The 14,266-nt window shown below is 56.0% G+C and overlaps 1 protein-coding gene across 2 annotated transcripts in view; it reads right to left on the minus strand.

The window, feature by feature from the left end:
* Nucleotides 1–9,774, minus strand: part of WDR45B (WD repeat domain 45B) — a 31,862-nt gene extending 22,088 nt beyond the window's left edge. The window contains exons 1-2 of one of the 2 annotated variants that reach the window (XM_039475844.2): nucleotides 9,514–9,767; nucleotides 5,811–5,885 (exon numbers count right to left, since the gene is read on the minus strand). In XM_039475844.2, the coding sequence (XP_039331778.1) occupies nucleotides 5,811–5,885; nucleotides 9,514–9,580 (142 nt within the window). In that variant the 5' untranslated portion in view covers nucleotides 9,581–9,767. Of the gene's footprint in view, nucleotides 1–5,810; nucleotides 5,886–9,513 lie in introns of both variants that reach the window. The other variant, XM_074389089.1, reaches the window with a different exon arrangement.
* Nucleotides 9,775–14,266: the final 4,492 nt, after the last annotated feature.

Here is a 14,266-nt window from a genome sequence, read left to right on the forward strand (position 1 = left end):
ACTGAGCATGAGGCTCACGGGACCTGCTGTGAACTAGATGTGCTGAGGCCCTGGGCTGTGTGCCTCAGATCGGGTGCGCTGTGGGCTGCTGGCGTCAGGAGCTGTACAGATGCTCAGTGTGTCCCATGAAGACACCTGCCAGTCTCACTCCTCACTCTTATCTCCAGCCTCGAGTGAACCACTCAACGCCCAACAGGTGCCTGTCAACAACGCGCTTGCCATCCACTGGCACAGCCTTCACCTGCGGCTCAACCTCAGACAGGGCATCCTCTCTAGATCTCTGAGTCCTCTTTACTTCTCCCTGTGTGGCTGCCAACGTCATGACACGTGAGTCCTGGTCACCCAGAGAAATGCAGGCCGCACTGAAGATGGCAGAAGGCCTCAGATCACCTCTGCCCAGCCTGCAGAGCCAGCAAGCTCACCGGGATGGACCCAAGTTCCACAGGTTCTACTCAGCTCTGTGATGTGGGAGAGCTGTGTTTTTAAGTGACAAGTGCAACTGACTTTTCATGTACACTCTTCTATGTCTACAGCCATGGGGTGCTAAAGTGTCATTCCTGAAACACTCCATTCGTTCCCCTGACCAGGGAACTGTTCCGCAGTGTACCCTCGGTCGTGTGCGTGTGTCAAACCCCAGTCCTCCGCTGTGATCTCACAGCGTCACTACGAGGACCATGACAGGCTGCAGCCTCCACTTCAGGCAGCCTTCCCTGGGGCCCACGGGCCTTCCCAGATGAGCGAACAGCACTGTCCTGACGGCCAAGCCGTCTCTGGAAACAACAAATCTTAGTGTGCAATGGATGCAGCAGGGAGGGAGAACACTGGACCCCATGACTGAAGGAGCAGGGATCCCCAAGAAAGCTTCCCTGAACGACCAGCTTCCTGTTCCTGTCAAGTGGCAGACACATATCTGGAAGAGCCCAGTGTCCTTACTCAATGCCACAGTCACACTAGAGAGAACACGCCACAAGCCCAGATCCAGGACACACTGCAATGCAGGCTTCCTTCCCTGCAACTTGGGAAAGCAAACCGCTGAAATTAAAACGGAACAAGGGCAAGTCTGCTGCCACTCTTCACATTAAACTGGAGACTGCCAGACACAGAACAGCAGGTAAGTCTGTAAGTGCACAGCGGCAACCTCTTAAATGTGCCATCAAAAAGACAGCGTGGCCCTCCTGTATCCATTTCAACGTTAGGGCCTGTCAACCCACTGAAGCTAGAAACGGGAGCACGCCACATGTGCACATGAGAACTCACTGCGTGCTAAGCTCAGGGACGGCGGGGCAGGGCTGGCAGCCGCACAGGACCGGTATGTGTGGGATGCACTAAACCACACCATCGGTATACTTTCCTGGAATTGAGAAATTTTAGATGCATCTTGTCCAACAATTTTTTTTTTGAGAAGGAGTCTCACTATGTCACCCAGGCTGGAGTGCAGTGGCATGATCTTGGCTCACTACAACCTCCACCTCCCGGGTTTAAGCAATTCTTGTGCCTCAGCTTTCCTAGTAATTGAGATTACAGGTACGCACCGTAACACTCAGCTAATTTTTTATATTTCTAGTAGAGATGGGCTTTTTCCATGTTGCCCAGGCTGGTCTCGAACTCCTGAGCTCAGGCAATTGGCCCGCCTTGGCCTCCCAAAGTGGTAGGATGACAGGCCTGAGTCACCATGCCCAGTCGTCTAACTCATCTTTGTAAGAAATGTTGAATTTACTGTAAAATCTTCATGAATTAGGAAGCAGCTGTTAATACGCTGCTGTGGTGTTATGAGAGAGACATGCCAGGCGCGGTGGCTGGCACCTGTCACCCCAGCACTCTGGGAGGCTGAGGCAGGCAGATCACCTGAGGTCGGGAGTTCGAGACCAGCCTGACCAACATGGAGAAACCCCATCTCTACTAAAAATACAAAAAATTTGCCAGGCGTGGTGGTGTAGGCCTGTAATCCCAGGTCTTGGGAGGCTAAGGCAGGAGAATCGCTTAAACCTGGAAGGCGGAGGTTGTGGTGAGCCGAGATCACGCCACTGTACTCCAGACTGGGTGACAGTAGCAAAATAGAAAAAAAAAAGAGAGAGACATATACGCGTTCATTCATGGCTCCTGGCTCTGAACTCCCACAGACCTCGATACAGTCTTTTGTTATAATGTTGGGTGTGTTAGGCCCTAGGAACCAGAATCTCTCTCCCGCTCTCCTCTCCCCTACGAAGGTATGACTCAAATCTTCTCCACTTGATTGTGGGTCTGAAGACCCTCCGCAGAGAGGGTCCCACCCTACACACTGGGAGAAGGAATGCAGATACCAGGAAGCTTCCTTAAAAATCCAAGAGGTGGCTGGGCACGGTGGTTCACACTGTAATCCCAGCACTTTGGGAGGCCGAGGCGGGTGGATCACGAGGTCGAGAGATCGAGACCATCCTGGTCAACATAGTGAAACCCCGTCTCTACTAAAAATACAAAAAATTAGCTGGGCATGGTGGCACGTGCCTGTGATCCCAGCTACTCAGGAGGCTGAGGCAGGAGAATTGCCTGAACCCGGGAGGCGGAGGTTGCGGTGAGCCGAGATCGCGCCATTGCACTCCAGCCTGGGTAACAAGAGCGAAACTCCGTCTCAAAAAAAAAAAAAAAAAAAAAAATCCAAGAGGTATTTTCTGTAACACATGTGGAAAAAGGAAAATGAATTATGAAGTTAAAAGAAAAGCATACAAATTGAAGAGGTTAGCAGAACACCTGGAAGGTCCTGGGGGGACCACCGCCCACAGAGGGTTTGGGAGCTCTACGGCCTGTCCCCAAACCCTGTCCTGCCTTTGCCTTCATCTGTATCCTTGGCAACATCCTTTATAACAGGGGTCCGCATGTGCATGAGGCAGTATTGCTCCGTGGCCTGCAGGCGAACAAGCATTCACACCAGAACTCTGCCCGCTGTCAGATCAGTGGCAGTGTTAGATTCTCAAAGGAAGGTGGACCCTGCTGTGAACGCACATGGAAGAGGCAGAAGCTACGCTCTCATAAGACTCTAAAACGCCTGATGATCCGAGAGACAGAGATTGTGCTCTCATGAGACTCTAAGGCCTGATGATCTGAGATGTGGAGGCTGCACTCTCATGAGACTCTGAGGCCTGATGATCTGAGATGAGGAGGCTGCACTCTCATGAGACTCTGAGGCCTGATGATCTGAGATGTAGAGGTTGCACTCTCATGAGACTCTGAAGCCTGATGATCTGAGATGTGGAGGCTGCACTCTCATGAGACTCTAAGGCCTGATGATCTGAGATGCGGAGGCTGCACTCTCATGAGACTCTAAGGCCTGATGATCTGAGAGATGGAGGCTGCACTGTCATGAGACTCTGAGGCCTGATGATCTGAGAAATGGAGGCTGTGCTCTCATGAGACTCTAAGGCCTGATGATCTGAGAGATGGAGGCTGCACTTTCATGAGACTCTGAGGCCTGATGATCTGAGAAATGGAGGCTGTGCTCTCATGAGACTCTAAGGCCTGATGATCTGAGATGTGGAGGCTGCACTCTCATGAGACTCTAAGGCCTGATGATCTGAGAGATGGAGGCTGTGCTCTCATGAGACTCTGAGGCCTGATGATCTGAGAGATGGAGGCTGTGCTCTCATGAGACTCTGAGGCCTGATGATCTGAGATGTGGAGGCTGCACTCTCATGAGACTCTGAGGCCTGATGATCTGAGAGATGGAGGCTGCACTCTCATGAGACTCTGAGGCCTGATGATCTGAGAAATGGAGGCTGTGCTCTCATGAGACTCTAAGGCCTGATGATCTGAGATGTGGAGGCTATGCGGTCTCACGAGAGTCTAATGCCTGATGATCTGAAGGGAGATATTTCATCCTGAAGCCATTCCTGACCCCTGAACAAACTGACTCCCCTAAAACCAGTCCCTGGTGCCAGAAAGGCTAGAGACAACTGCTAAACTGGTACATGTGCTTCCCCAAGTTCCGTGAGCTGCTGCAGCAAACTAATTCAATCCAATGCGGCGGTTGCGGGAATCCCAACTTAAAGCCAGTCTGATGTTAGGAGACCCACACTCGTGAATGTTGTGAGTGGGGCAGTCTTGGGGACTGAGCCCTCAACCTGTGGGATCTGATTCTATCTCTAGGTGGATGGTGTCAGAACTCAAAGGACACCCAGCTGGTGTCCACTGCTTGGCATGTGGGGAAAAAGCCCCCCACATTCTGTCACAGAGGTCTTCTTCTATGCTGATGGACTGCTGCGGTGTGAGAGCAGAGAAAAAACACGGTTGGAGAATTTTTCCCTACACAGCTGTTAACGACTGAACTTTGATACCAATGTCTACAAACTCTTCTTTAAGCTTCTGGGTCAATTTAGTAAAGAGTATCCTGAGATCTGCAAGTCACGCTGTTTTAAAATGTTTTGCAGCTGGGTGTGGTGGCTCACACCTGTAATCCCAGCACTTTGGGAGGCAGAGTGGGGGGGGGCAAATCACCTGAGGTCAGGAGTTAGAGACCAGTCTGACCAACATGGAGTAACCCCATCTCTACTAAAAAATAAAATAAAATACAAAATTAGCCAGGAGTGGTGGCACATGCCTATAATCCCAGCTACTCGGGAAGTTGAGGCAGGACAACTGCTTGAACCCGGGAGGTGGAGGTTGTGGTAAGCTGAGATTGTGCCACTGCACTCCAGCCTGGGTGATAGAGGTTAGACTCTGTCTCAAAAAAAAAAAAAAAAAAAGTGGGTGCAGTGGCTCACACCTGTAATCCTAGCACTTTGGGAGGCCAAGGTGGGCAGATCACGAGGTTAGGAGATCGAAACCAGCATGGTGAAACCCCATCTCTACCAAAAATACAAAACAATTAGCCGGGCATGGTGGTATGTGCCTATAATCCCAGCTACTCAGAAAGCTGAGGCAGGAGATTTGCCTGAACTCAGGAGGCGGAGGTTGCAGCAAGACAAAATTGCAACACTGCACTGCAGCCTGGACTACAGAGTGAGACTCTGTCTCAAAAAGAAAAAAAGTGTTGCAACTACCTATCTGCATAAAGCACAACCAAAACGAAGTAACTGTACGCTAGATGCCATGAACACCAGCACCACCTGCAACTCGACGGTTCCACTGACTTCCTCTATGAGAGTCATGCAGGTGGCAGCTCCTGCTGACAACGACGGTAGTGTCGTACACTCTCAGCACCTGACGCGTACAGGCATTAATCTACGTGTCTTACACACCCCGACTCACTGTTACAGTAACTCTAGTAAGCAGGCATTATTATCAACCTTATTTCACCTATCAAGAAAATCAGGCCAGAGAGGTTGAGAAACTTGTCCACAGTCACATAGCAGCCTGGTCAAGGGCAGAACCAGGACTCAAATGTACACAGTGTGCATGCAGCCTGAGCTCTAAGCTCCCAGGGCAGTCTTCCCATCATCAATTAAGGAGATGCACCCTGACTTACAAAACAAACTCCCACATACAAAGCACCACTCACTGTTCTACATCCCAGGGTTATAGGTAAGACTACTTGAGAAGAGGTTTCTGCTGCCAAAAAACCTCTGAAAATCCCTGTTGTGACACAAGTTCACGCTGATCAGTACTTAACCAGAGAAGCCAGGCCTGGGCCCAAGCCTGCTCAACGCACTCCTGTACCCCTCAGCATACACAGGAGCTCAACAAAAAAAAGAGGACAGCTCCCTCCAAATTTATGGGGGGCCATGAACCCTATTTACTTTTCAAAAATAGCCATCACCTCCCAGCTCCACCTGCAAGGTTAAATTTAGACTCTGAGGGTTGGAAAGGGGAGAAACCAGGAAACGTCCGTTAACCCTTACCTTGTTTCTCCTTTTCTTTTAGTGGATCGGTGTTATAGACTCGGAATCCATTTTCCATCCCACATGCAAAGCATCCTAAAGCGGGAGTGTAAAAGAGACATTAATCCCCTGGCCTGGAGCGGGAAAGTAAGGGGTCTGGAGAAACCAGCGACTACTAGGGACTCTTGCAGACGCTCAAACCACACGGACATGGTATGTGCGAAGTCACAACTCCTTTCAACTCCTGCAAATACATTTGAGTGCTGTGTGTCACGTATCACACCAGGTGTTGGAGGGGCAATGAGTGACATATGCGAAGGACGCACCTGGAGCAGGACGTCCACGAAGCAGGCAGCCCTGCCCACGGTGGACACCAGGCGAGGGGAAGGGCAGGGTGCCGGGGAGACCAGAGGTCCCCATCTCCACTAAAAAGACAAAAATTAGCCAGGCATGGCGGTGGGCACCTATAATCCCAGCTACTCGGGAGGTTGAGGCAGGAGAATTGCTGGAACCTGGGAGGCAAAGGTTTCAGTGAGCTGAGACTGCACAGCTGCACTCTGCACTCCAGCCTAGGCGACAGAACAGGACTCCATCTCGAAGAAAAAAATAAAACAAACAAATAAATACATTCCCAGTCTACTAAATTTAATCCGCCATTCCAGTTTGGCAGCCATATTACTCTATCTTATCAGCTACCCTTCCAAATGTGAAAAGCATGCCTGTGTTTTTGTCCAAGTCACTTATAAAACTGTAGACCATAACAGATCCAAGGACCTCTGACAACTACCCCAGTCAACTGAGCACACATTTTGCAATCAACTCTTGCACTGTGAAACATAATTCACTCGGGCCTGGAATCTGAAACTCACTTGAAAGTGCTATGTTGTTATCGCAAGTTATTCTGCGTCATAACTCCCTCTTTATGTTGTTGGACTCATACAATCTGAATAGAGGAATCCCTTGCTGGAAAACATGAAAATGATAAAGGAGCCTAATCTTCCTCTGTCAACCATTACATCTTCCCCAAGCTTTAACCCCATACTTGTCTTCATCAGAACACATATATTTCTGACAAAACACTTGTATAAAATACCCACCGGGCATGGTGGCTCCCGCCTGTAATCACAGCACTCTGGGAGGCCGAGGCAGGTGGTAAAAATACAAAAAAATTAGCCAGGCATGGCGGTGGGTGTCCATGATCCCAGCTACTTGGGAGGCTAAGACAGGAGAATCATTTGAACCCGGGAGGCAGAGGCTGCAGTGAGTCGAGATCATGCCATTGCACTCCAGCCTGGGCGACAGAGCAAGACTCCATCTCAAAAAAAATAAATAAATAAAAATACCAAACCACCTCCTAAAAATCCACAATAAAAAGGCAAACAACTCCAACGACTTAGACATTTCACAAAAGAGGATATCCAGATGGTGAATCAACATAGAAAATCAGAAAAATGCAAATAACACAGACAGATTTACACAGCCACCAAAATGACCACCAAATGTGAGCTGGATGTAGAGCTATGGGAACTCTCAGACCTGCCAGTTGAGGGCGAAGTGGTGCAACCACTTTGGAAAACTATGTGCACTATCGACTACACTGTGAATTCTACTCCCAGATATATAGGAGTATATGCCTTGTGAAAATGTGAACACATGTCAGTAAAAGACATGTTCTAGAATAATCATAGTAGCACTATTATGCTTATGATAGCCAAAAACTGGAATGTAGCCAAATGCCCAACCATGGTAGAATGGATATATGAATTGTTACATATCTGGACAAAGGAACCTTGTGCATCATTAAGAATGATCTGGCCAGGCGTGGTGGCTCACACCTGTAATCCCAGCACTTTAGGAGGCCAAGGCAGGTGGATAATGAGGTCAGGAGTTCATGACTAGCCTGGCCAACATGGTGAAACCCCATCTCTACCAAAAACAAAAATGAGCTGGGCGTGGTGGGGGAGGGGGCGGCGCCATGTAATCCCAGATACTTGGGAGGCTGAGGCAGGAGCATCACTTGAACCCAGGAGGTGGAGGTTGCTGGGAGCCAAGATCGAGCCACAGCACTCCAGCCTGGGTGACAGAGTGACTCCGTCTCGGAAAAAAAAAAAAAAAAAAGACTGTTCTACAATTATACCCAATACGGAAAGAAAAAAAAAAAAATCACAAGCATGATGCTGACTAAGAAAATACAGAAGCAAAGTACAGAAGCAGGCAAAACGAACCCATTGTGGAAGCCAGGTGGGGCATTTACTGGAATCAACGGTGGCCAGGTATATTCAATTTCTGAATTGCTGGTGACAGGTGTGTTCAGTCTGGAAAATTCATTACCTGAACACTTACGATACATGCACTATTCTACAGGTATAGCACATTTCAGTAAAAAGAAGGCATCACAAACCCCAAATGGTTGGAAACCACCCTTTGAGGAGGCTAGGCATCACCCTGCTATCTCAGCAAAACTTTCTTCCCCGAGAAACTCCAACACACAACCCCGGGGAAGCTGGCAGGAAGCCTGACCGGCCACAGGGCATCACGGTCAGTGAGAGGGAGTGCCTTTAAGTATGTGTGACCCACAGATACTCCCCGCTCTCAACCTTGGAGCTACAGCAGCAGCCCAAGGAACTCAGCAGCTCACGCCAGCACAGAGCACGTGTACACACACAAACGTCTGTGTTTCCCACGGAAACTGGAAGCAAGCAGGCCGACACACGGAGTCGCGAAGACGGACGCGAACGCTATCTTCAAGAGAAGACAAGCCAAAAGTCTGAACAATCTAAAAATAGAGGCAAAAGTTCTTTTAAAAATGACTTCTGGGACAGGCCTGGTGGCTCACGCCTGTCATTCCAGCCATTTAGGAGGCCGAGGCGGCGGATCACAGGAGGTCAGGAGTTTGAGACCAGCCTGGGCAACATGGCAAATCCCCAGCTCTACCAAAAAAAAAAAAAAAAAAAAACCAACCAGCCGGGCGTGGGCCGGAGCCCGGGAGGCCAAGGCCGCGGCGGGCCGAGATCGCGCCCCCGCACTGCAGCCTGGGCGGCGGCGTGAGACTCCGTCTCAAAAGACGCAACTTTTCCATCTTCTACATCTCCTCACGGGAAAGACGGGGCCACACAGCACCGGCCTGGATTCTCTCCCGAGACAGAACTTCCGAAGCCCCCCGGAAAGCCTCGCGGAACCAGGCCCGGAATCACGGCCGTTCCCTTCCTGCGCGGGCCCCGCCCGCCGCCCGCCGCCCGCCGCCCGCCGCCCCCCGGGCAGCCCCGAACACCCGCGGGGAAGGCGGGCGCCCTCCAGCGCCCACACCCGGACCCGCCGTGCGAGAGGCGGCCGGCCTCCCCCGCGGGCCTCCCCCGGGCCTTCCGCTCCCCCAAACGCGAGGAGAAGCCCCGGGGACGGGGGCGGGGCTGGGGAGGGGACATTTTCCGAGGAGACCCGCACCGGCCGCGGCCCCGGCGGCCCCGCGCGACTTCCCGCCGGAGCCTCGAGGGCAGCGCGGGCCACACGGGGCTCCCGGCGGGGCGTCGGTCACGCCGCGGGTCCCGGGGCCGGGTGGGCGTGGCGCGGCGGGGAGGGCGACCCCGGGGGCGAACGCCGGGCGGGTGCGCGCCGGTTCGGGCCTGGTCCGGACCCCGGCTCGGGCCGGGAGGGCTTCGGAGGGGGGCCCGGGCGGGAAGGCCCGGCGGGAGCGTCGGGACCCCGGGGCCGCGCCGCGCCTCCTCACCGTGGTCCTGGTTGAAGCCGGCGTAGAGCAGCCCGTTGCCGTGCGGGTTACACGGCAGGAGGTTCATGGCGCCGCCGTGCTGGGTCCGCGGCTCAGCGCCTCATCCCGCTCGCGGGGGCCGGTGGTCTGGTCCCCTCCGGCCGGCGCTCGGGCCGCCGCGGCCGGAAGTGCCGGGCGTGCGTGCGTGTTGGACGTGCGTGGTGCGTGTTGGACGTGCGTGGTGCGTGTTGGACGTGCGTGGTGCGTGTTGGACGTGCGTGCGTGTTGGGCGTGCGTGCGTGCGTGCGTGGGCGCCCCGCCAGACCGCCCGTGGAGCGCCGAGCGCGTTCAACCGAGACGTGGAGGGGCGCGGCGGGGCGGGGCGGGGCGCGGCGGGGCGGGGCCCGGCGGGAGCGCCGAGCGCGTTGGAGGCAGGGCCTGGCCTTGTCGGGCGCGGGGCCGCCGCGAGACCACCCCCAGGACACAGAGACCCCCCAGGACACAGAGACCCCCCAGGACACAGAGACCCCCCACAGGACACAGAGACCCCCAGGACACAGAGACCCCCCCAGGACACAGAGACCCCCCAGGACACAGAGACCCCCCAGGACACAGAGACCCCCAGGACACAGAGACCCCCCCAGGACACAGAGACCCCCCAGGACACAGAGACCCCCAGGACACAGAGACCCCCCAGGACACAGAGACACGCAGGACACAGAGACACTCCCAGGACACAGAGACCCCCAGGACACAGAGACCCCCCAGGACACAGAGACACGCAGGACACAGAGACACCCCCAGGACACAGAGACCCCCCCAGGACACAGAGACCCCCCCAGGACACAGAGACCCCCCAGGACACAGAGACCCCCCCCAGGACACAGAGACCCCCAGGACACAGAGACCCCCAGGACACAGAGACCCCCCCAGGACACAGAGACCCCCCCCAGGACACAGAGACCCCCCAGGACACAGAGACCCCCCCCAGGACACAGAGACCCCCAGGACACAGAGACCCCCCAGGACACAGAGACACGCAGGACACAGAGACACCCCCAGGACACAGAGACCCCCAGGACACAGAGACCCCCCAGGACACAGAGACACGCAGGACACAGAGACACCCCCAGGACACAGAGACCCCCCCAGGACACAGAGACCCCCCCAGGACACAGAGACCCCCAGGACACAGAGACACGCAGGACACAGACCCCCCCAGGACACAGAGACACGCAGGACACAGAGACCCCCCCAGGACACAGAGACCCCCCCAGGACACAGAGACACGCAGGACACAGAGACCCCCCCAGGACACAGAGACCCCCCCAGGACACAGAGACCCCCAGGACACAGAGACACGCAGGACACAGACCCCCCCAGGACACAGAGACACGCAGGACACAGAGACCCCCCCAGGACACAGAGACCCCCCCAGGACACAGAGACCCCCCCAGGACACAGAGACCCCCCCAGGACACACAGACACGCAGGACACAGAGACCCCCCCAGGACACAGAGACAGGCAGGACACAGAGACCCCCCCCAGGACACACAGACACGCAGGACACAGAGACCCCCCAGGACACAGAGACCCCCAGGACACAGAGACACGCAGGACACAGAGACCCCCCAGGACACAGAGACACGCAGGACACAGAGACCCCCCCAGGACACAGAGACCCCCCCAGGACACAGAGACCCCCCCAGGACACAGAGACCCCCCCCAAGACACAGAGACACGCAGGACACAGAGAACCCCCCAGGACACAGAGACACGCAGGACACAGAGACACCCCCCAGGACACAGAGACACGCAGGACACAGAGACCCCCCCAGGACACAGAGACCCCCAGGACACAGAGACCCCCCCAGGACACAGAGACCCCCCCCAGGACACAGAGACCTCCCCCAGGACACAGAGACCCCCCAGGACACAGAGACCCCCCAGGACACAGAGAGCCCCCCCAGGACACAGAGACCCCCCCCAGGACACAGAGACCCCCCCAGGACACAGAGACCTCCCCCAGGACACAGAGACCCCCCCAGGACACAGAGACCCCCCCCCAGGACACAGAGACTCCCCAGGACACAGAGACCCCCCCAGGACACAGAGACTCCCCCCAGGACACAGAGACTCCCCAGGACACAGAGACCCCCCCAGGACAGAGAGACACGCAGGACACAGAGACCCCCCCCAGGACACAGAGACTCCCCAGGACACAGAGAAACGCAGGACACAGAGACCCCCCCCAGGACACAGAGACCCCCCAGGACACAGAGACCCCCCCCAAGACACAGAGACACGCAGGACACAGAGAACCCCCCAGGACACAGAGACCCCCCCAGGACACAGAGACCCCCAGGACACAGAGACCCCCCCCAAGACACAGAGACACGCAGGACACAGAGAACCCCCCAGGACACAGAGACCCCCCCAGGACACAGAGACCCCCAGGACACAGAGACCCCCCCCAGGACACAGAGACCCCCAGGACACAGAGACCCCCCCCCAGGACACAGAGACCCCCCCAGGACACAGAGACACCCCCAGGACACAGAGACACCCAGGACACAGGCCACCCCCCAGAACACACAGCCCATAGAGGACACAGCCCCTTAGGACCCTCCTAAAGGACAGGTGATGGTCACACAGCGCAGCCCCTGCAGGGCTCCAGGCCCACAGGACACAGTTCTCCACTCTTAGGGTCAGGCTGCTGCGGGCCTCCTGGTCACCGAGCTTTGTCCCTGGGCTTGGCTCATGCGGCGGATGACCGTGTCTCCCGCCAGGGAGTCCTCTCCACCCCTCCTCACTCTCCTGCCCCCTCCTGGGTCCTCTCCACCCCCCCTCCTCACTCTCCAGTCCCCTCCTGGGTCCTCTCCACCCCCCCTCCTCACTCTCCAGTCCCCTCCTGGGTCCTCTCCACCCACTCCTCACTCTCCTGTCCCCTCCTGGGTCCTCTCCACCCCTCCTCACTCTCCTGCCCCCTCCTGGGTCCTCTCCACCCCCCCTCCTCACTCTCCAGTCCCCTCCTGGGTCCTCTCCACCCACTCCTCACTCTCCTGTCCCCTCCTGGGTCCTCTCCACCCCTCCTCACTCTCCTGCCCCCTCCTGGGTCCTCTCCACCCCCCCTCCTCACTCTCCAGTCCCCTCCTGGGTCCTCTCCACCCACTCCTCACTCTCCTGCCCCTCCTGGGTCCTCTCCACCCCCCCGCCTCACTCTCCTGTCCCCTCCTCCCTCTCCTGTCCCCTCCTCCCTCTGCTGTCCCCTCCCTTTCCCCTGCAGCACACCTGATCTCCTAGGAGGTCCTGGCCCTGCCCCCTGGCAGCCGCCTGCCCTGCCTGAGCTGATGCAGACCTCTCAGCCATGAGGAGGAGGGGCCGGGCTCTAAGCCCAGGGCACTGGCCCACTCCCTGCTCTGCATTCCGTAGCGGGCCAGGCGGTTCCTGTGTTATGGGCATTGAATACCTTGATTCCCATACAAGAGGGACTCCTCCCTGACAGTGACCAGGAGCCTCGGGCGGAGCCAGCGGGGCCACCCAGGCTGTGACTAGGGCTCAAGGGCCCAGGTCCAAATCACAGAGTGAGACCTAAGAGCGGTCCCAGAGCTCAGCACGCTCCTCCCTGGAGGGCGCTGGGGTCTCCTCCGTGCACACCGTGGGCACCTGCTGTGACACGTGTCACGTGGGGGAAGGAGTGTGGGTTGGGGCATTTCCCTGAACTTCTCTGCATGCCACCCTTGCGCCTCCTTCAGTTCACATTTTACTTCACACTTTGCAATCCCAGTGGCTGTAGTGCCAGTGTATCCTAGCCAGGAGACCCAGAGCGGCCCTGCCCACCACAGTGGGTTCAATGGTGGTTCTCAAAAGATATGTCCTGGGGGGCTGAGGAGGAAGGATGGCTTGAGCCCATGAGGTTGAGGCTGAGGCTGCAGTGACCTGAGATCGTGCTGCTGCACTCCAGCCTGGGCCAGACCCTGTCTCAAAAAAAAAAAAAGGTCCACCTAGAACCTGAGAACGGGGGTTCTTTAGACAAAGAATCATTGCAGATGTAATTAAGGCTCCCGAGATGAGATCTTCCTGGATTTGGGCTGGGCTCTAAAGCCGATGACCCATGCTCTTGGAAGAGATGGGAAGAGGGGAGACCCAGGGGAAAGGCCGCGGAGGCAGTGGGACTGGAGCACTCAGCCCTGACTCAGCCAGTGCGGGAATCCAGGCAGCCACCTGGAGCTGGGAGAGGCAGGAAGGTTCTTCCCCAGAGCCTCCAGGCCTGGGAGGAGGCCACCAGCCTGCGGGGCATCGTTCCAGCAGCTCCAGGATTCCCACCGTCCACTGCTAGCTCAGAGGTCCCCATGTCGGGCACCTGAGGTGCAACTAGGAGTGAGGGACGAGGCTCATCTCGCCCCCCTTCTCCAGGGCAGTCAGAAAGCAGAGTCTCAGCTCTGGGGGTGGAGAGAATGGGACTTACATACTGTTTTGTGTGTATCTATCTCCTGGGCTCAGGTGATCCTCCCACTCAGCCTCCTGAGTAGCTGGAACTACAGGTACACACAGCCATGCCAGCTTAATTTTTTGTATTTTTAGTAGAGACAGGGTTTCATCATGTTGCCCAGGCTGGTCTTGAACTCCTGGGCTCAAGGGATCCGCCCACCTCGGTCTCCCAAAGTGCTGGGATGACAGGTGTGAACCACTGTGCCTGGTCCGCCGATGTATTGTTTAAAGGTACAGCACATGTGGACATGCATCAAGAAACCAGGAGGGCCGGGCCCGGTG

Source organism: Saimiri boliviensis, chromosome 17 (assembly GCF_048565385.1).
Source record: "Saimiri boliviensis isolate mSaiBol1 chromosome 17, mSaiBol1.pri, whole genome shotgun sequence".
Taxonomy (NCBI): domain Eukaryota; kingdom Metazoa; phylum Chordata; class Mammalia; order Primates; family Cebidae; genus Saimiri; species Saimiri boliviensis.